The sequence below is a fragment of the Bidens hawaiensis genome, unplaced genomic scaffold, assembly GCF_021521415.1.
Source record: "Bidens hawaiensis isolate Kalapana, Puna unplaced genomic scaffold, B.hawaiensis_p1.1 tig00005028_1, whole genome shotgun sequence".
Classification (NCBI taxonomy): domain Eukaryota; kingdom Viridiplantae; phylum Streptophyta; class Magnoliopsida; order Asterales; family Asteraceae; genus Bidens; species Bidens hawaiensis.
The window spans coordinates 1,342,342-1,364,064 of NW_027491319.1; the positions used below are offsets into that span (position 1 = coordinate 1,342,342).

At 33.6% G+C, this 21,723-nt stretch overlaps 3 protein-coding genes across 3 annotated transcripts; 2 read left to right on the forward strand and 1 right to left on the reverse strand.

Annotated features, from left to right (window-relative positions):
- The first annotated feature begins 506 nt into the window (after positions 1-506).
- On the forward strand, positions 507-2,924 carry LOC143628557 (uncharacterized). The gene is made up of 9 exons (XM_077098114.1): positions 507-648; positions 786-955; positions 1,047-1,109; positions 1,213-1,232; positions 1,333-1,377; positions 1,466-1,533; positions 1,890-2,023; positions 2,123-2,211; positions 2,562-2,924. The coding sequence occupies exons 1-9, from the start codon at positions 576-578 to the stop codon at positions 2,683-2,685; spliced, it is 786 nt and encodes a 261-aa protein (XP_076954229.1). The 5' UTR covers positions 507-575; the 3' UTR covers positions 2,686-2,924.
- Positions 2,925-5,318: 2,394 nt separating this feature from the next.
- On the forward strand, positions 5,319-14,268 carry LOC143628614 (paired amphipathic helix protein Sin3-like 1). The gene is made up of 21 exons (XM_077098157.1): positions 5,319-5,546; positions 5,642-5,693; positions 6,543-6,770; positions 6,851-7,034; positions 7,291-7,557; positions 7,632-7,914; positions 7,992-8,128; positions 8,260-8,335; positions 8,429-8,458; positions 8,541-8,737; positions 8,822-8,976; positions 9,060-9,187; positions 9,276-9,530; positions 9,620-10,473; positions 10,558-10,658; positions 10,750-10,888; positions 10,962-11,114; positions 11,201-11,361; positions 12,047-12,137; positions 13,705-13,853; positions 13,942-14,268. The coding sequence occupies exons 2-20, from the start codon at positions 5,644-5,646 to the stop codon at positions 13,843-13,845; spliced, it is 3,630 nt and encodes a 1,209-aa protein (XP_076954272.1). The 5' UTR covers positions 5,319-5,546; positions 5,642-5,643; the 3' UTR covers positions 13,846-13,853; positions 13,942-14,268.
- LOC143628573 (threonine synthase, chloroplastic-like) lies at positions 12,149-13,363 on the reverse strand. Its single transcript, XM_077098129.1, has 2 exons — positions 12,424-13,363; positions 12,149-12,159 (listed from the first exon to the last, which is right to left on the reverse strand). Exons 1-2 carry the CDS (start codon positions 13,361-13,363, stop codon positions 12,149-12,151), a joined length of 951 nt encoding a protein of 316 aa, XP_076954244.1.
- Positions 14,269-21,723: the final 7,455 nt, after the last annotated feature.

Below are 21,723 nucleotides of genomic sequence, written 5' to 3' on the forward strand. Positions count from 1 at the left end.
AAGAGAAGATGCCGAAATTTTTTTCTCGCCATTGTTTAAACCACGTTGGCAAAAAAATCATTTATTTATTTATTTTAATTATAAAAAAAATAAATAATATGTGCAGGTCATGTTCTTCATGATGTCATTATCCTAATAACAGTGACATCTAATTAAAAGAGAAAACATGTCATAATAACACCTTCATTTGCTATTATACTCAAGCTAGAAGATAACTTTATCACCTATCTTAAAATTGCTATATTTGTTCTCAAACGATATTATTTCCATTATTCTAATATCAAACATTAAAATTAAAATGAGATGTTATATGATGGATGTAGGTAATCTTACATAATATATTGATAAAAAACAACTATTTATATATTATAACACACCAAGTTATTTTATGTTCAGATATTGATAAAAACGCCAAGTGGCCAATAAAATTCGTGTAATCAATTAAATAGTGTTATAAATAATTAAATACTATTTATCACGTAGTTTCCAAATGTTATAAGTTTAAACGATCGTCTATATAAAGGCCAATTAACAGAGCAGCTCACTGAATTACTACAAGCGGGAAACGAAGGAGAATGGCAAGCAGCAATTCGCAGATGGAGTTTCTAGCCCTAATTCGTGACGCCTCTGCTGAAAAATCTCAAGGAGGTATATGTATATGTATATGTATATGTATATGTATATGTATATGTATATGTATATGTATACTGTGTTCAATCTTAATTCAATCTCTCACATCCTTTTCGTTTTCACTGATCACACTTAATTTTCAACTAAATCGATAGAGCGTAGGGTCGTAAACCTCAAGCGCCAAATTGAACAACTCCAATCGGAGCTTGAATCTGTGAATGCCAAGCTTGAAGACGCTAAGCGTTTGAAGGAACGTACTGAACAAGATCTCAGAGGCTTCGAAGTCGAATTGGCCATGAATGATTCTTCAATTCAAACCCTAGAGGTTTGTTTTCACGTTCTCTGTGTTTAGTTTGTATAATATGCATAATGTAAATGATGATTATATGAATTTAGTCGTGTTTGGATGTCGTCAGGGGCGGATATCTTTGCTTCAAGACGAAGTATCAGCCATTGGATCTGATTTGGAGGCACTTAAGGTATTTGAATATACTCGTTTTGTTGCTGCTTGATTCCGCTTTATTTGCGTGCTTGCTAATTAATAAACGTTTGTGTTTTGAATTTACTTGAACCTGCATTCAGAATGAAGAAGGGGCTTTAAGGTAGGTTTATCGTGTTATTTGTTACAGTTTACTTGTTTGTTAGACGATTACAATTATTTATGACATTTCATTTCTTCGTTTGTCATGCTTATTCATGCAGAAAGGACTTCATTGTAAAGATGTTTGGCCTGAATGTAACCATTCGGTAGGTAATCTGTGTTATATTTGATAAGCTACTTATCTGAATCTTAACATATAGATCTCATATAAATATGCATATATACATGTTGCAGAAAGTTTCAACAGTCGGTAGCATCAGCTAGTAATGAAGCATTTAGCAGCAAAACAGTATCACAAAACGGTCAGTTAATTAAACCAAGATTTATAATGTACTTTTCCCAGTAATCGGCTCGTTTAGATTATCCACTATAGAGCACACTTACAGTGGCGAAGCTTGGACTGAGGCACCCGGGGGGGGGCCGAGCTCAAAATGCATACAAAATTTCACAAACGAGGGGGGGCCGGGCTCAAATTTTCGGCCGAAAAAGGCTAAACTTACACTACATATAAAAATTTTCGCCCGAAAACGGGTAAAATTACACTACTGCGCAAAAAACACAGGGGGCGGGCCCACCCCGGGCCTCAATGAAGCTTCGCCCCTGCACACTTATCTATTACTATTCATGTATCCTTTCTGTTTCATATTTATGACCAAAGTGCACACTGAATATGGTAACACAAAAGAAGTTGAAGAAAGAAAGAAGGATCTTGAACATGAGCTGGCTCAAATAATCTCTGATACTAACAAGATGGAACATGAATTTCTGCTGGAGCAAAATTTTCTTAAGGAGGTACCGTATATCATCTGTAGTAGATACATGTGTGCGTATATAAATCATGAGCCTTGTGAGTGAAGTTAACTATTTTTGGGACTGGTTTATAATCTGTAGGGGCAAAATGAGGTAGATGATATGAAGCATAAAATATCTTTAATGGAAGCAATAATGGAAGGAAGCAAGGAGCTTCAAACCGTAGTTGTATATCCTTACTACGGTTCTTTTTCTACAATAATCGAATTCGTTTTTTGTATACATTTTTAATAAATAAGATTTAAATTTGTCTGATACAAATGCTTCTAAAAAGTAGTCTTGTAAAGAATAAGATAATCATGTTTTATAAAAGTACTCAAATTAGTTTTATAAAGCATAAAAGTATACTTTTGAAACTGGTTGAACCCGGACAAACCATACACGAACTGGCTAAAACCTGGTTTCAAACTAGTCAAACCAACTTGACTTTTGGGGTTCCAACCTGACCCGGTTTGGCCAGAACCTGGCTTTGACATTTGCTGATAAACCGTACCCATATTTTATCCTTGACTGAAAGCACGCAGACTGCGAGAGTTGAAGATGCATACAATTCCCTTTGTGACAAGCTGCAGAAGAAATGCATATGCCCAAGCTGTGAATGTGACAATGCGGAAATTCTCGGTGGGATTCTTCAGAAAAGCTAAACTTCTTGTAAGTCCTTTTGAGATGCTAAATATACCTTATTTTTATAAGAACAATTGAAACCTTACGAATGTCGTTGTATTGTATAGGGGTGGCACAACAAATTAAGTGGGAAATTACGTAGCGGAATAGCGAATTGTGGTAGGGAGGGGTGTTAGGCAGTTCATTTTGAGACTGATTATATGTTGTTAAATAACAAAATTTGAACATGTTTTGTTTGGAGATGGTGTGACATAATATGCTTGCACATGCTTTGTTGTTTGAAAGTGTAGTAAGTGGATGATATACTATATTGTTTGGATTAGATTGAAAGATAAAAGTTTTAAACAATGACACAACAAAGCATTTATTTCAGATATCCTAAACAATTTCGTTTTAAATTTATTAGATATATTTTTAAAATTAGTATATAATAGTTTTTTTTTTCAAAATTTAGATTCCCATTTGAATTACGAATCCAAGACTGAAATTTGGATATATGTTCACACTATACAATTTGGTGATCAAAATGAGATAGTTATAACTCATTCTAAATTAGAGGTTATTTGACAATTTTATATTGAATTATTATTAAGAGATCTAATTAATTAAGAGGTAGTTTTTGAATCATTCAATATGTTTTAAGAGGCTCTATGAGCTATTAAGATGTGTAACTAAAAGCATCCTCATCCTACCTCTGACCGATTCAGAAATAGCCTATTAGTAAAATCATTAAGAGAGTACAAAACATGCCCTTATTTCAATTTGAATAACCTTTTACCTTCCCATAATATTGGGATTTGGTTTATTAAAATGAAAATTAGTAAATTGAGCAGTAAACAAATTCCGTCGTTAATGATTTTAAGTAGGTGCCAATGAACTAGTGATGGAGTGGTAAGTGATTGACCTGGTGTTCCATGTGACATATGTTCGATTCCTGCCTCCAACATTCAGTTTCAGAGGCACCGGAGTGATGATTGGAGACTAGGCGAGTATGTGATTTTCACTAGTTGAATCCTTAAACCGTTAAACCGAACGAGTTTTATATCACCGCACTGTAAAAAAAATTGACTTTTAAATAGGTAACTATAGATAGTTGGTTCCACCCTACATATAAACAAAAACACATTAGATATGAAACATTTGGTTAAGGCTTCTGACAAATCAATTATTACTATTAATAATTTTGATATCTTGTCGTTCTAATGTGAAAATGTTTTCCGGCATGTAAATTAAACGTTTTGGTTTTTAATGAAAACAATTTATTTAAGTACACAGGCTACTTTAAATTATACATGAATTCTAATAGTCATTAGTAACTTGAGTAATAAGCTTATCGATATTATCAAAATAAATACGACAACATGAAATATGTCAGTGGTACAATTGAAGTCACCGTACGAACAATTCAAAGCAAAGAGAAAAAGGACAAGATGGTAATATGTTACTTACATGTATAATGTAATTACACTATATTACTATATCATACAAACTAACTAGAGTAGTTTTATTATGCTATAGAATTTACAAATAGCGTAACTTTATTGCGCTACAGTTTTACAAGTAGATTAACTTTATTATGTTGCTTGTAAATCAATTGCAGCGTAATCAAGGTATGCAACTTGTAATATTAAAGTGTAATTTTATTAATATACTTACAATTTGTGATTTGTATAATTATGTTTTAGACATAATTAGTAAATTGCCACTGTGCTTTTTCTTCCTTCGCTTTGAACCGTTCCCGCACGAAAAATCTACTTTATATTAGATCCAACTCGTATAAAATATATGGAATGCAAACAAAATTGTATCCAAAATCATAATTTTTTACCCCGAACATTTATAATAAATTATTTAAACTTAAAATAAGTTAATAATAAATCCCAAACCAAAACCTTACATCATTTTTTGAGTTATTTAAGTGATTCTTTTTTTACAACATATTAAATGTGATTAAAAATGCAAGAATAAAAATAAGTTTTCTCACTGATTTGCGACTTAAAACACGTAACAAAATGATTATAAATTATTTTTAAAACATACATTGCTTTGTTTAACAAATAAAGGTAAGTAAATGCATTTTACAGCCATTCCCACTTTTAATAGATGGTAAAGTGGTTAGAGCGTTGAATAGAAAGTCAATGATTCAATCGCTGTAAAATGTATCATTTAAACGATCAGAAAAAAAAACCGTTTTACAGAAAACTAAAACAATGAACGATGAACAAAAGCTACCAAAAATTCAACACATCCTAAAAATATTAGTAACTTGAGAATTAAGTAAGCTATATGTTATTAAAAATAAATAAATTTAAAGAACAATTGTGTTTGCTATTTTTTCAGATACCTTCAACACATGACACAGCTACCTTGGCTTTACCACACATAATAAACCCTTTTCATTAAAATAATAATTAGTTAACTTTAACCCACCCACATGATAAACTCTTTCCCTTAAACTACTAATTAGTTGCAAAACCCCTCATATCCACAGACCACAGTTTTTCACACACAAGTACACCCTAAAACACCAAAAGGTGGCCCACACTAAACCCAAGCCCAACAAAAAAGCCCAACAACTTAAAACAATAGAGATTTTCACTTGTCACTATAATAATAATAATAAATATATATATATATATATATATATATATATATAGAAAACCATGTAAATAAATAGTGTCACGTAAATACACTCACAAATATATATATTTTCTTCTTTAACCTCTTTTTCTTTCTCTCTTGTTCTCAAACTGGTTTTGTTTGCCTTGCCTCCGCTGGTGGTGTTGTTTGTTCGTTCGATCTACAGGCCAATTAAGTTGTTAATTCTGTTTGTTGTTACTAGATCTCTTTTAATTTGCTTTCCGTGAAGGCAACTTCACCGGTAATAATAATAATTATTATTATTATTTTTCATTAATAGATTTTAAAAACCGATTTACTTAATTTGTTTCTGATTTATGGTGGTGATGATTTTAGGGATGAAGCGTGTACGAGATGACGGCTACAACAGTTCTCAATTCAAGCGGCCGTAAGAATTGAATTTGTGTGGATTTATGTGATTAATTGTTAAATTAATTTCTGTTTTGTTGGCTGGCTGTTTGACTTTGAGTTTTGTGGATGGTGTGATAGGGTTAGTGTTAGGATTTTGTGGATTGATGTGATGTGTTGTGTGAGATTGTGTAATTTAGGTTTTGAATTATGTATTTTTTGTGAGGTATGAGTTCGCGGCGGATTTTGATGTTTTTGATCTGGATGTGAAGCATGTAATGGTGAATTGTTGTCTTTGTGTGGAAGTTTATGGTATTTTGCTGAAATATATAAATTGCAGCCGCAGTCGGCACGCTGATTAGGTTTTCGTTTGTTACATTTTAGGGTTTGCAAATTGTTTTTTTTTAATAATTTTATTTGTTATATGACTTATCCATGTGGTGTGTGATGAAAATTGAATGAAATATGACCTGTGATTATCGTAGAATGGTTTTTGTCTACTCTGATATACTCTGATATTTAATTGCAAATTGTGAGTAGACGGCTGTTTTGATCTGTATGTAAAGCATGTAATGGTAGATTATTAAATTTTTTGTTCAGAGGATTCTGTTATTTCTGCCGGAAATAAACAAATTTGCAGTTGGTACTATGATTAGGTTTTGGTTTCTTATTTTTTAGGGTTTGTGTGGTTAAAGATGTGATTGCAAATGTTGTAATGTATATATTTTATTATAATCTTTATTTGGCTTTTCCATGGCGGTGCGTGATGAAAATTGCATGAAATAGGACCTGTGATTATCATAAAAGTGTGTATGTGCACTATTTACAACTTGTTCTGCATATCTGATGGCAAGTTTTTGACTTTTTGTTGTTTTGTTCTATGTTGAAGATATGGCCAACCACATGCACCGGGAGATGAAGGAGCAGGGGAGGTGGCGGGAGGGTCAGGTGCAGGAGGAGGAAGAGTAGGTGGAGGGACGGGAGGTGGTAGTAGTGCACAAACGCTCACAACTAATGATGCATTAACTTATTTAAAACAAGTTAAGGATATGTTTCAAGGCCAAAGAGAAAAATATGACATGTTTCTTGATGTGATGAAAGATTTCAAAGCTCAAAGGTACATGAAGTTTAACTTTTGTTTGAGAATTGACTAGTTTTGTTGATCATACAACTCATTCACTAGCTTGTTTGGTGCAGAATTGATACTGTTGGCGTCATAGCAAGGGTAAAAGACTTGTTTAAAGGTCATAATAATTTGATTTTCGGGTTCAACACTTTCTTGCCCAAAGGGTATGAAATTACTGTAATCGAGGAGGATGAGCCTCCACCGAAAAAAACAGTGGAGTTTGAAGAGGCTATTAGTTTTGTAAACAAAATAAAGGTAAATTTTCTACCTTTCTGCTTTGGTTTGTCCCAAAATAAGTGTCCACTTCCAAATTCGTTTATCAAGTCTCCATTTTTACATTAATCACTAACCTGCATTAGTTGCCCGTATCTGAAACTAAGTATACTTTGTTGCCCTAAAATTGGCGTTTTATATTTTTTTAAAACCATTTACATTTTTGTCTAGTGGACACTTATCGCAGGGAGTGTTATTTTATTACTGTAATACACGTGTTAACTCGTTTGATTTACAGAAACGTTTCCAAAACGATGATCATGTATACAAGTCGTTTTTGGACATCCTGAACATGTACCGAAAAGAACAAAAGGGCATCAATGATGTTTACCTAGAAGTTGCTGCACTTTTTGATGATCAACCTGATCTTCTTGATGAATTCACAAAGTTCATGCCAGATGCTTCTGCTGCCGCATCTGCTCATCATGCTTCATTGGGCCGACATCGTTATGATGAACGGAGCTCAGCAATGGCTCCAAATAAGCAGGCACAAGTGGATAATAAGGTATTGCCGTTGATTTTTAGAAGTCTTTTGCTATATTATTATATCATGTGTGACTAAATATGTGATGTAAACAGCCACGAGGAGGCCGACAGGATCGAATCTCTGGTTCACATCCTGAACTGGATCTAAACGCTGACGAGGATGATAAAGCAATGATGAAGTTTCACAAGGATCAGAGAAAGCGATCTGAAAAGGACAGCAGTGATAGGAGAAATCTTGATCAGGATTACAAAGAAACTGATCATGATGCTAATCGGGACACACGTCATATTGAGAAACGAAAATCTTCAAGCAAGATTGAAGATTTTGGAGTCCAATCTGGCGTGGGCTCACATGGTGATAAAGATTCAATGAGAAGTGTGTTAATTATTTGCATACTTGTTGGTCAATTTAAAACAGGACAATTCTGACATTAGAGTATTTATGCGTTACAGGTATGTACGTCCAAGAATTTACTTTCTGTGAGAAAGTGAAGGATAGATTGCATAATCAAGATGATTACCAAGCATTCTTGAAATGTTTGCATATCTTTAGCACAGAAATAATTACAAGGAAGGAACTACAAAGCTTGGTATGTTATATAACTTGTTACATATTTAACACCTAATTATACACTAAAAAATGGAATCGTTTTGTTATCTTAAATATTTTGACATGTTTTTCCAAATTTGGAATTTTGATATCTGGGACTTATTTTAACAGGTTTCCGATCTTCTTGGAAAGCACCCGGATCTTATGGAAGGATTTAGCACGTTTTTGGAACGTTGTGAAAATATAGGTAAACATCAAAACTATCATACTGGATATGCTCTTTTTTCCTCTTGGGAATTCTTTTGTTACATTTTAAATTATAAAATTTTCCTGTTTGCAGATGGATTCCTTGCTGGTGTCATGGATAGAAGTACGTATCTGTCCTATTATTTGCTTTACAATTTTATTTAATTACATTTTTTTAAAGACTTTTCGTTTATTTCACGTGCCAGAAACTTTATGGGGCGAAGGGCATGTATCTAAATCAACCAGAGCCGAGGAGAAAGAGAGAGAACATAGCAGGCGTGAAAACGATGCTGCAAAAGATAGAGACAAATACAAAGAGAAATATTGGGCCAAATCTATTCAAGAGCTTGATCTCTCTGATTGTCAACGTTGTACTCCTAGTTACAGGCTTCTTCCTGATGACGTGAGCCCTTGCATCATATTTATATTTCTTTTGAAAGTAATTTATTCCATATTTTTAACATATTTTCGATTTCATCTTCTGTAGTATCCAATACCATCAGTTAGCCAAAGATCAGACCTTGGTACTCAAGTGTTGAATGAGCTTTGGGTGTCTGTTACTTCTGGTAGTGAAGATTATTCCTTCAAACATATGCGCAGAAACCAGTATGAAGAAAGCTTATTCAGATGCGAGGATGACAGGTAAACGTTTATTTAGTATTCTTTTGTATATATTAATTTTCCTTATAATTATTCATGCCCTTTCACTTTAATAATGATACTAGGTTTGAACTTGATATGTTGCTGGAGTCTGTGAAATCAACTGCTAAACGAGCTGAGGAATTATTAAACAACATTAACAATAAGACAATCAATCCCGATAGTCCCATCCGTATAGAAGACCACTTCCCTGGTATATGCTAATACTATTATATTATTTTACTTAACAGGGCTTTCAATTATGCTGTTTTGATGTTTAATATCTTTGTGAATGCGTGCAGCTTTGAATTTACGGTGCATGGAACGGTTATATGGTGATCATGGTCTTGATGCCATGGAAACGCTTCGTAGGAACCCTTCAGCCGCATTGCCTGTCGTGCTGACTCGCCTTAGACAGAAACAAGAGGAGTGGTCAAAATGTAAATCTGACTTTAATAAAGTTTGGGCAGACATTTATGCAAAAAACCATTACAAGTCACTTGATCACCGTAGCTTCTATTTCAAACAACAAGATTCAAAGAATTTGAGCACAAAATGTAAGTCTGTAGTTAGGATGTTCAAGTTTTAAAATTAAGGAAACCAGTGTTCGGACTTTGTAATATATGTTTTAAATCTTAATAAACAGCGTTGGTGGCCGAGATAAAGGAAATAAAGGGAAAAAGTCAAAAAGATGAAGACTTGCTGCATAGTATCTCTGCTGGAAGCCGACACTTCATTTCACCAAATCTTGAATTTGAATATACCGATAGTGACATTCATGAAGACGCATTTAAACTTATAAAGTATTCATGTGAAGAGATTTGCACAAGCAAGGAACAACTCAACAAAATTTTGACTCTTTGGTCAACTTTCTTGGAACCCGTGCTTGGTGTTTCTTCCCAGCCTGCGAAAAACACTGGTACAAGTGCAGTTCAAGAAACTGATAGTCAACCAAAGCCAGTTTGCAATGGAGATCAACACAAGTCACCAGGTAAAACACATCCTCAAAAGAACATTCTAGAAAATGGAGATAGTTTGACCAAAGGAAAAGAGAGTAAAGTTACTGAAAATGGTCATGAAGTCAAATCAAATACAGATGCAGTGGCTAATGGAAGTTCCATTGAGCCACTTAAACCTGAGAAAGAAGAGGGCGAGTTGTCGCCTAATCGTGACTTTGATGAGTCAAACGTTGGTGATGATGAAGACAGTGAAAATAACCATGATGATGCCAGCGGTAGTGAATCTGCTGGTGACGATGACGCGTCAAAGGAAGAAAATGAAGATGAAGATGGAGAACATGATGATGACGATGATGGTAAAGCCGAAAGTGAAGGTGACGCAGAGGATACAAACCTTGTTTCTGGCGATGGTATTTATTATTTAAGAACCGCAAAACCGTTAGCTAAATGTGTCGCCACGCCATCATGTGGTGTTGAAAAGAAAGACTCACGTGTCTTTTATGGGAATGATGGCCTTTATACACTTTTTAGACTCCACCAAGTAAGTATATGTATTATATTGTTTTTGTAGTCATAATTATTATCTTTGTTTACACATGATTTTTATTTTTGCATTAATTTTCAGGTATTATACGGAAGGTTATCATCTGCTAAGCTTTTTTGTGCATCTGATGAAGCAAGGCGGAGAGCTGCTAAAGATTCTAGCCCTAACGATATCTATTCTATGTAATTTGTTACACTCGTTTATTTCTCTGTCAAGTTTTTATGGGAAATCTGGTTTTTGGACCTCTAACATGCTGTCATTATACTTTTGCAGATTTATGACCTCTTTGTACAATTTACTTGATGGTGTTTCTGATAATGCAAAATTTGAAGATGATTGTCGGGCCATTATTGGAAATCAATCATATGTGTTATTTACGTTGGACAAGCTGATTTACAAGCTCGTTAAACAGGTATTTTGCCTACTAAATTGTTTTATTATTCATAGATTTGGGTTATTATTTTATATTATTTTTCTTGATGCAGCTTCAAAACATTGTTGGTGATGAAATGGACAACAAACTTCTTCAGCTATATGAATATGAACGATCGCGAAAAGCCGAGAAGTTTATTGATTCTGTGTATTTTGAAAACGCACACGTTCTTCTTCATGATGAGAACATATACAGATTTCAATGTGTAGGTTTCCTTCTCTTTTAATTTGCATATTAACGCACGTCGCAAGTGAGCTGTTAACATGCTTTATTTTTTTTGTTTATTTGCAGTCATCTTGTCCTTCTCATTTGACCATCCAGCTGATGGATGAAGGGATTGAAAAGCCGGAAGTTGTTGCAGTTTGTGTTGATCCTCATTTTTCTACTTATCTTTACAAAGATTTTCTTTCGGTTGCTACTGCAAAAAAACAATCTTGCATTATGATGCAGAGGTAACAAATTTGGTTCCTTTTCGGGTTCGTTCGTTTAACTCTAACCAAACATTTGATTGGAAGCGAATGACTGAACAAACAGGGTTTTCTTGTTTGTGTTTGTTTGTTAAGAAGATGAAAATGTCCGTGTTTGTTTATGTTCGTTAACAGTATAAATAAACGGTTCACGAACGTAAATGAGCGGACATAATTGAGCTAAAACCAGTAAAAAGTAATGTGAAATACAATGTGTTGGCCTAAAGAGTTAATTAAAACTAAAATAAGTTATAACGAGCCAAACAATTGTAAATGAATATGTTAACGAACGTAAACTAACGAACATAGACAAATGAACCCAAATGAATTGAAATAAATGACCTTCTAGAACATAAATGATCGAACTTTCTCGTTTGTTTAACTAAATGAACATAAATGAACTTCCAGTCGAATGGTTCACGAACTGTTCACTGAACGTTTGGTTTGTTACAGGCTTACTTTTATTTTGCACCTTAATATCTTATAGGGCAAATTACATTAAATGAATTAGTTACCTAGGTTTAATTTCTATTTTGGATTTAAAATAGTTTGTCAACCGCATGTATAAAAGTGAACATGGTCAAAGTTATCATTTTTCAAACTGGGTTTTTTTTCTTCAAAGTTTCTGAAAGCTTGAGGATGTTTTATATATTAATTTCTATATATACAGAAATAAAAAGCGGTTGGATGAGTCAGTTGTCATGGAAGGTGCTCATGTGGTAAACGGTTTGGAGTATAAGATGTCTTGCAGCTCCTCAAAGGTAGCCACAGTTTAAAATAGGACTATTGGTTTTTATTGGTCCCAAGTATTTCATTTTTGCCGGCGCTGGTCCCAACTATCACTTTAACTGCCAACGGTCCCAACTTTCACACATGTGTCTGCCACCAGTCCACGACTAACCGAGTACTAACTCCGTTATGTTTTAGATGACGTGTCCATCCTACGTGTTAAAAAACCTTGACGTGGCTGCCTGCGTGTATATTAATAACAAAAAACCCTTCTCCTCCTTGAATATATAATAATATCAGCAGATGACAATTTAATACAAATCCCCAAATCGATATCTTCAATCGATCGAGAACCCAATCGATCAAGAACAACCCCAGCAGCCTGCGCACACACGAGCCTCGGAATCCTATCAACCAACCCCAACTCTTTACACATATGAAACCCTTTATAAAACGCGTAAATATTCCCCAAATTACCCCCGGGAACAATAACCCAATCCGGCACCTCCCAGTCAAACTGCTGCAAGATCTCGATCGCAGCAGTCTTTTGCCCCTCTAACCTCAAACTATTCAACGAATTCGCTAAATAAATCGGTAACTCAGACGTAACCTCCCTAACCAACTGCATACACCCATCGAATTCCGTATCAAGACTCAACACAAACGCCCCATTCGCAATCGGCTGAACCAACTGCGCCATGGAAATCTTGTTCGCAGGTAAGAAAACAATACTCGGAATACCTGCGGACGCGCAGTAGGCCGACAACGCGGCCGACGTGTCCCCGGTCGACGCGCAGCCCACCCCGACAACGGGCCGGTTCATTTTACGCAAACGATTAACCTGACTAACTAACACAGTCATACCCAAATCCTTAAAACTACCCGTGTGACTAATCCCGCAATGCTTAACCCACAAATCATTCATACCCAAATGCTGTTTCCCAAACCTTTCGGCCCAGAACATATTCGAATTACCTTCGAAAGCCGATACGATATCGTCGGAATCGATCTCGGGCAAGACCCATTCTTTTTTGGACCAGACACCCGACCCGTATGGCCAAGTGGTCTTGCCGATGCGTGAATCGAATAAAAACTTCCAGTAGGATCCGTCGAAGGCTTTTAACGCTTCGATGTCGTCTTGGACGTCGAGTAAGCCGCCGGAGCGTGAGCGGTAGACGATCGATTGGGTTGTTCTTGATCGATTGGGTTCTCGATCGATTGGGTTCTCGATCGATTGGAGATATCGATCGATTGTCATCTGCTGATATTATTATATATTCAAGGAGGAGAAGGGTTTTTTGTTATTAATATACACGCAGGCAGCCATGTCAAGGTTTTTTAACACGTAGGATGGACACGTCATCTAAAGCATAACGGAGTTAGTACTCGGTTAGTCGTGGACTGGTGGCAGACACATGTGTGAAAGTTGGGACCGTTGGCAGTTAAAGTGATAGTTGGGACCAGCGCCGGCAAAAATGAAATACTTGGGACCAATAAAAACCAATAGTCCTTTAAAATAATATTACTTTAGGTTTTTATTATTTTGGGGGAAGTTATAATTGTAATTTATATAATTAACAAAATAACATGTGAATGCAGATATCATACGTTCTCGACACAGAAGACTTGTTTTTCCGTGAGAGACGAAAAAGACGAAAGACGTCAACTCACCAGAGTAAAAAACAGTCAAACGTAGAACGGTTTCACAAATTCTTAGCAGCCTCATTATCACAACAATAGTCTAGCAGGTACATTTTATATATTACAATTACATCATCGTTGAGTAAAAATAAATTGGAAACATGGTATATACCATTGCTCGTTTCGCTGTTGTAGATCTTTAGATACCCGTGAAGCAAGCGGACTTGTTAATGTAACAAGTGTTATTTGAAGCTTTATATAAACAAGTGTTAATAGGGCCTCGTAAATACAGCGTATTTTCTGTTTGTTACAATTTCCAGTAGATTTTGAGCATAAAGAGACCGCTGGTGCGCTCGGGTTTGTTGTGTATAGAGGTTGCTGATGTTTGTTTGATTATGGAGGTTGATACAGTTACATTGTTATTTTTGTTTTTGTTTTTCATTTCTGTTGTTGAAAGATGATTTTGTTATTTATAATGCAGTAGATTGGTTCATGGATATTTTGATTTCTTCTTATATCTTACATTATATGAATAATGAATAGCATTAAGTAATAACTAGAATAATTAAAGATCTTTAGTGGTTTGCTCATGAAATAATTGTTTATTTGGGTGCTTAGTTAGTGATGAATATTTGGTAGTGTTTGCTGAAAGTGGTTGACCTTGTTAGCCAAAAGTATTTGATGAACTGGTCAATCAGACAAAGATTACATGTGAAACAAGTGTGGTTAGTGGTGTGTATGGATCGGTTTGGAGCGGTTTTAGGTCAAACCAAGATGTCGGTTAATAAATAACCATAACCAATCCGTTATGACGTTTTGGTTAACCGGTTTTGAAGGTTATATCGAGTTGGTTTTGGGTCGGTTAACCATGACTAAAACAATGTAATTGAGCTTAAAACATTTGTACTAAATATTACCCAAAAAAATTTAATTTAAAATGACATGACATAACTCAGCAAAATATGTAATTCATAATATTAATATATTCAAACAAACAATAAATATATTAACTTTTTAGTCAAAATTAAATTATATAGTAAAAAATTGAGAACATTATTAGTTTATTACCTTCTTTAATTTTCTCCAAATTATCAACGTCTTCTAATTGCATTCCATAAAGTTGAGAATCTTGTAAATATGGCGGTACGGTTATGACGGGTTTGAAATTATCTTTAACCAAAACCGACTCGTATTTGGCGGTTTTTAAAAAATCATTAAACCGACCCACCGGTTATGTCGGTTATCGGTTAAAATTGGTTTGGTTATGCTTTGGTTAAGAGTTATAACGGCTAATTTGCACACCCCTAAGTGTAGTATATAATTTTTTTTACTAGATGGTTCGTGCCAAAGAAAGTGAAAGTTACAAGTGATGTTGACTGATTATCGAAACGATTGCCCATTGGTGCGTTATATTTTGTCGTATCAATGTGTATAACTTTTATAAAATTGGATTTTGGTTTTTAATTTTTAAATATGAATCTGAACCATTCACATGATCTAGTTGGTTTATTTTTATAGCGTTAACAATGCAAGGTCTTAAATAGGACCTTACAGGTTACATTAACTGACAACCATCTAAAAACTAATTAGCTATTTTCGACATTGAGATTTTAAACTGGCATGCTAAGTTTCTAGAAGGGTCAGGCTAAACGTACGCTCTTCTCTTGCTAACCATACAATCCCCTTGAACTTTAATTTCCCATTAACATTTGTAATTGACATGTTAGTCGTTCTTATTTTATTTTATAATTCTCTCAAAATATCAATTAAAAAACTATTAAGTTTTTATTTTTGTTTTACAATTATATATATATATATATATATATATATATATATATATATTTGTTATAGATTTTATAATTTTATTTCTTTATGATCTTATTAAAAATTTGTTTATTTTTTTACATGTATTAAAAAGTTGTATGTTTTCTCTAGCTAGTTTTTTATTTTTTTATTTATAAAATGCATTAAAAACAATTTGATTTTTTTTAGGTTTGGATACATGAGATTAATGTTACCTGAGAAAAGAGCCAAACTTGTTTATCAAGTTTTATGTTATTTAACATTTTTTATTTATAAAAAATAATATGATTTTTTATAAAAGAATGCAAACTATCTTTTAAATAATTAAATAAAAATACATTAAAATTAAAAAAAGAAGCATTAAAAAAAATACATAACAAAAAAAACTACTATCAATAATATCCACGCATTTTTTCAATTCATCGTCGTTGCAATAATGCAGCCTCTTCGTGTAACCCGGACGCTTTGATGGATTCGTATTCTTTACTCATTTCCTGCAATTTCAACATAGCGGCAATCTTTTCGTGTTGTTTGTTGGTTTCTCTCATGGTAGCAGTGAGTTCCACGGTAATATTTTCGTGTTGTTTGATGGTTTCTCTCATGGTAGCAGTGAGTTCCACGACATGAGTTTTGAAAGGAGGAAATGGGTGTTTCGGTTGGTTCGGGTTGTGTCTAGGATTCATTTTGGTTGTATTTTTGAAGAATTTGGTTATGTGTGGTGTATGAAATGGATATGGGTTTGGAGAAGAAGGGTATATGTATATATATATATATATATATATTGTTTAAATTAAATTTGTTTAAAAAAATTTTTTTTGACCGTTCCCAACGGTCAAATTATTTTTTTATTATTATTTTCATTCATCATAAGGCGATAAAAGGTTGCCCCCCTATCACCCCACATTTCGCGCGCGCGTGCGGGGGGTGGGGGGGGTGTTTTCGCCCAAAATTCGCCCACTACGGGTGGCTTTAGTGCTGCTTGGGCTAATAGCTACATATTGCTTATATCTAGCACAAGATTACCAACCCGGAGCTTTGTGCGACATGAGATTCCCAACCAATCTAAAAGGTAATTTTTATAGGGTCGAAGTTAGACATGCGATGTTATATGGAACTGATTGTTGGGCTATCAAGAAGTCACATGCACGTAAGCTAGAGGTAGCAGAAATGAGAATGTTAAGGTGGATGTGTGGGCACACAAGATTGGCCCGAATAAGAAATGATATTTTTCGAGAGAGATTAGGAGTGGCTAACATGTCATATAAGATAAGAGAACGGAGGCTGAGATGGTTTGGACATGTGACCAGAAGAGAGACGACGGCTCATGTTCGATCCGTAGAAACTATTAATATAGAGGGGAGGAGGGATAGAGGGCGTCCCAAATTGACTTCCGCCGAGAGGATTAAGCATGATTTGATAGATTTGCACCTTTCCGAGGACATGGTTGAAGATATGAATTCTTGCAGACGTAAGATTAAGGTTAAGGACTTTTAGGAAAAATATATAGTTTTGATTAGAATTCTATCAAATGGGGCTTTTCTTTACCTTATTTCGAGTGATAAATGATATATTACTAAATAGTATTTTATAACATATATTTAGTATTCATTACTAATATCACTTTTTTTATTTATCTATTATTACGACTACTTTAATTATTTTTAATATTACCTATTTATCTATTTATTATAGCTACATGTTTTTATCTTTATGGTCAAAAAGTTTAGTGCTTGGTGTTCCTTTTATTTGGTCTCACACATATGGTTTTCGAGCCGGGGGTCTCGCTGGAAGCAACCTCTTTATTCTTTGAGATGGAGGTATGGTTTGCCTACATCCTACCCTTCCCATACCATACTATTGCTATAAGTGGGATTTCTACTGGGTATGGTGGTGGTTGTTGTTGCTGCTTATATGTTGCACAACCTTTACCATGGTCTCTGCCCTTTGAAGTAGGGGTGACTCGTGGGACAGCGAAAACAAGTTATGACTTTAGGCCCACACTTAATTAAGGCCCCCAAGTTCAAAAAACGTTATATATAGATATATATTATAATAGGTAAAGTAAACTCAAAGTATTGTATTGATGTGATGGTATATTTGGTTGCTACTAAAGTATATGTTATGAGTTCAAAAGTTATAATAAGCAAAAACTGTTTTGTTCAAAACTTGTAATAAGCAAAAAAAAAATATATATAAAAAAAAATTCTTAACATTTTTTTTATGAAAAGGCCTCAAAATCTTGTTTCGATTTAGGTCTCCACATTCATTGAGCCGGCCCTGCTTTGAACCCTACAAGAGTGCTGCTTTAGGCGGCGTTAAGGAGGAGATGCTCCTTTGGAACACCCTAAAAGTCTCCGCTCCTTGAATAGGAGGTTCGATTGTTGTGTCGGAGATGAGAATTGAGTTATACAAGTGTGTACTAAACCCTTGCTAACTTGTAACAATATTTTTTCACATTTTCCTTGGTGTTAAATAAATCCTACCAAACTACAATGATGATGACTCATCAATAATTTCGGTTAAACTTAAAATTAGTTTTAAAAATCAAATGATAATTATGATTCATTTGGTTTTCAAGTTTTTACTATGTTATAAAATCTAAATGTAAAAAAAAAATTAAAAAAATTGTTTATTTATTTTTCATTTATTTTTATGACCTAATACTGGACCTAAATACTTTTCCCAAAAAAAGGAAAAGTTAAAATACTGGACATAATATAATCATCAAGAAAAAAGCCCATTTAAGTAACCTGATGAAAACCCGTATTTGATTTGTCAACATCCACGTTCCTCTTCAATGGTCAAACTAAACTTTCTAGAAACATCTATGGTCAAACCACGAGCCTCGTACATCTCAACAACACGAGTAGGTTTTGCATTTCATCTCTAAATTAATATCCATAAACGTGCTTTTCTTGAACGAAGTTAAACGAGTTAAACCGATGCATGTTGTTAGGTTGAAGCCGAATAAACAACCTAAATCAAAGCAAGTTGGTCGGTTTTGCGTGTTTGAATAACTCAGTCAGTAGGTTTAGGATCAGTGGCGGAGTCAGGAATTTTTCCCTATGGGTTCGGAATTTTTAGTGTTCGATTATTTTTCGGCGTCAAAGTTTTTGGGCCCGGATGAGTCGGGTCCATCATTCAGCCGAATAAATAAAACACAATATCACAAATAACAAAAGTATATTATCAACAATAAAATAAAATAAAATACAAAGTTATATTAAATAAAAAAGCTTATGTATTATAATTGTTCCATACGCGTTTTCATGTATTGAAAACGAATCATAACATCTTCGGACGTGACAATCAAAAACAACTAATTTTCAATATATCAAATGCAAGTATCATTCATATAATCGCTACCCATTCAATTAGTTCGAATATTTTTTTTAAAATGATGATAGAGGAGATCAAAATGAGTACATTCTCATGGATAAAAAAAGGGCGATAAAAGGTATTTGATTGGTCGAGTTTGTGTAAGTTTACATTTAATAATGCAATAATGCAATAATGTTACTCCGTTTCAAGCTTTTTGCTAGGTATAAAAGTTTTTCAATAATATTTTAGTCGTTTAAAAAAATAAAAATAAATATGGATGAATGATGATGACTATTAAACAAAATATGGTACTACACATATTATTATAGCAAAAACAATATTTGTCGACATATTTTTTGTGAGCACAGAAAAATTGACTAGACTCCTCAAACCATATTCTTCTCCATGGGTGCCATAAAAATTAAATGACATGTACTCAAAATGTCACAAAACGACGGCATACTAGCCGAAGAAAATGACATCGTTGTCTCTCTTTTAAATTCAAGTTTTTGTTTTTGTTTTACCGGCGAACAGTGAAATGTTTCCGGAGATTTCTTTACATTGGGTTCGTTCGCCGAATAAGAATGGGTTCGCTTGTTAAATCGTACCTATAATTATATATAAAACCGAAAATGAACCGGGTTCGGCCGAACCCGGTGTCTCTATGTGGCTCCACCACTCTTTAGGATATTTCCAAACCATAACTAAGGAAGGCTGTTAACTAATTGTTTAAACTGGTCAAATAGGACCGCATGCCCTCTAACTTGAACGAATTAAATTTCTTTTGACTTGTTTATTAACGCGTCTTTTAATTATTCATTAATGGCCACTTTAGATGTATAAGAAGAAAAAAAGAGTTTGGGAAAATAAAAGTCCAAACGTGTTGATCACTTCAAATGTGAAAAAAAGTAATTGACGCTTTTCCACACAACTTCCTCTCGGGATTTACGTTGGTTGTTTGGGTAAGGAGATGCTCGACATTAAACTTAAACTGATTTCCCCGAGTCGGTTAGTGACCACGATCCACTACATGATACATTAGTAATATTTCTCGAGCATACTTAAGTTGTTTACATCATGTCATCATTACCAACTTTTATATATAACTTTTAAAGTTAATTCTTATTATAATAAACTATTCACTTTTAGACAATACATGCTTAAGTATCAAAAGAATAAATAATGCAAAAGAGTTTTAAACTTTTTAAGAGCTAGATCGTCGTACGTTTGTATGTTACACAGTGTTTATTACAATTTATAAAAAAAAAGAAGCAACACAAAAAGTAAAAAAAAATCAAAAGAATAAATAATGCAATAGAGTTTTAAATTTTTTTAAGAGCTAGATCGCCGAACGTTTGTATGTTACACGGTGTTTATTACAATTTATAAAAAAAAAAAACAACACAAAAAGTAAAAAAGAATCAAAAGAATAAATAATGCAATAGAGTTTTAAAATTTTTTAAGAGCTAGGTCGCCGAACGTTTGTATATTACACAGTGTTTATTACAATTTATAAAAAAAAAAGAAACAACACAAAAAGTAAAAAAGAAAAAGATAAACCAAACCTAACCCGGTACCTTTATACATTTGTAGTTATCCTCGTCAAAAGTGTCCCGCAAACGAGGCTGCACAACTAAGTTATGTGGGAATTCGTCCTTCATATCACAAACAAGTCATTAGGGAGGCTCTTTGGCTATAAGTTTGCAGGAATATGAAATTCACCCAAATACTTTTATGTTACTTTTAAAAATTTTGCAAACTACATATGTATATGTGACATGCTTAAATAATCCAATATTTTTTTTTCAAAGAATAAAATAAACATTTGACATATGATAGAACAAAATCCATATACAGTTACATAAATATATTTTATATAAGTTTAGACAATTGTTTCAACCACACAACTACTGATACAGTTTTATAATTTTCTAATTATATTATATGAATAAAATGACTTTAAATAATCCTATGTTAACTGACGCTAACATTAAAAACACGAAAGAACAAAAAATGGGTGGTGCAGTTGTCAGTTGTGACATGTGCATCATAATATTCCACGCCTCCCCGACACTAGAAATCGAATTTCAAGTTTTAAAATAAGTATATTTAATTTCTTAAAAAAATGCGATTTATTTTATAGACTAGAAAAACAAATCATAGTTTTCTAATATCTGAATAAATAAGTTGTACGATTATGTCCAGGTCTTAACTATACAATATGTATTCTTCATAAAAAAAATTACTAGTAAACTATGTTTGTTTCCTACCTTTTTTCAATTTAAAAAACAAACTGTATGATCCATTTTAAGTTAGAGGACTAAAAATAGTTATAGTAAAACGCTTGAGAAATAGAACGAATAGAAAGTCGGACTTTGTTCTAGATATGACAATATGTGTCGTGTTGTATCAAATGTTAAATCTATAATTATAGGATTAACTTAGTTTGAGCAAGACTACACTACTAAAAAACAATGAAAAACAAGTTTAATTAATAAGCGGATTACATGTCATTACATGACTTATTTAACATGATTAAATATATAGCTTAGTAAGAAAAATGACGCGACACGAAATGTATAACATGGTCATTTACACAAGGAATGTCGTGACCTACTTAATACAATAAACTCTATAACGAACCATCAGTAAGATATTAAAGAAAAAGTTTGTAAAATCCTTAACTATCTGTTCTTGAGTTCTTTTAAAGGATGAAAAGGAAATGAAAACCAAGGATAATTAAAAAATGGGTGTTCTTGAGTTTTTTTTATGATGGAAAGGAAATGAGTAGGAGGAATTAGGAATGATTAAATTAATGTATTTTCTTAATAAGTTGTCCTCCAAAAAATGGGA

Bases quoted from the DNA above. Each gene is read 5' to 3' on its own strand.
- LOC143628557 (XM_077098114.1), top strand. From the start codon at position 576: ATGGCAAGCAGCAATTCGCAGATGGAGTTTCTAGCCCTAATTCGTGAC. The intron at 1,110-1,212 runs GTATTTGAATAT...ACCTGCATTCAG, and splicing joins CTGATTTGGAGGCACTTAAG to AATGAAGAAGGGGCTTTAAG. The intron at 2,024-2,122 runs GTACCGTATATC...TATAATCTGTAG, and splicing joins AGCAAAATTTTCTTAAGGAG to GGGCAAAATGAGGTAGATGA.
- LOC143628614 (XM_077098157.1), top strand. From the start codon at position 5,644: ATGAAGCGTGTACGAGATGACGGCTACAACAGTTCTCAATTCAAGCGG. The intron at 10,659-10,749 runs GTAATTTGTTAC...ATACTTTTGCAG, and splicing joins CCTAACGATATCTATTCTAT to ATTTATGACCTCTTTGTACA. The intron at 12,138-13,704 runs GTAGCCACAGTT...ATGTGAATGCAG, and splicing joins TGTCTTGCAGCTCCTCAAAG to ATATCATACGTTCTCGACAC.
- LOC143628573 (XM_077098129.1), bottom strand. From the start codon at position 13,363: ATGACAATCGATCGATATCTCCAATCGATCGAGAACCCAATCGATCGA.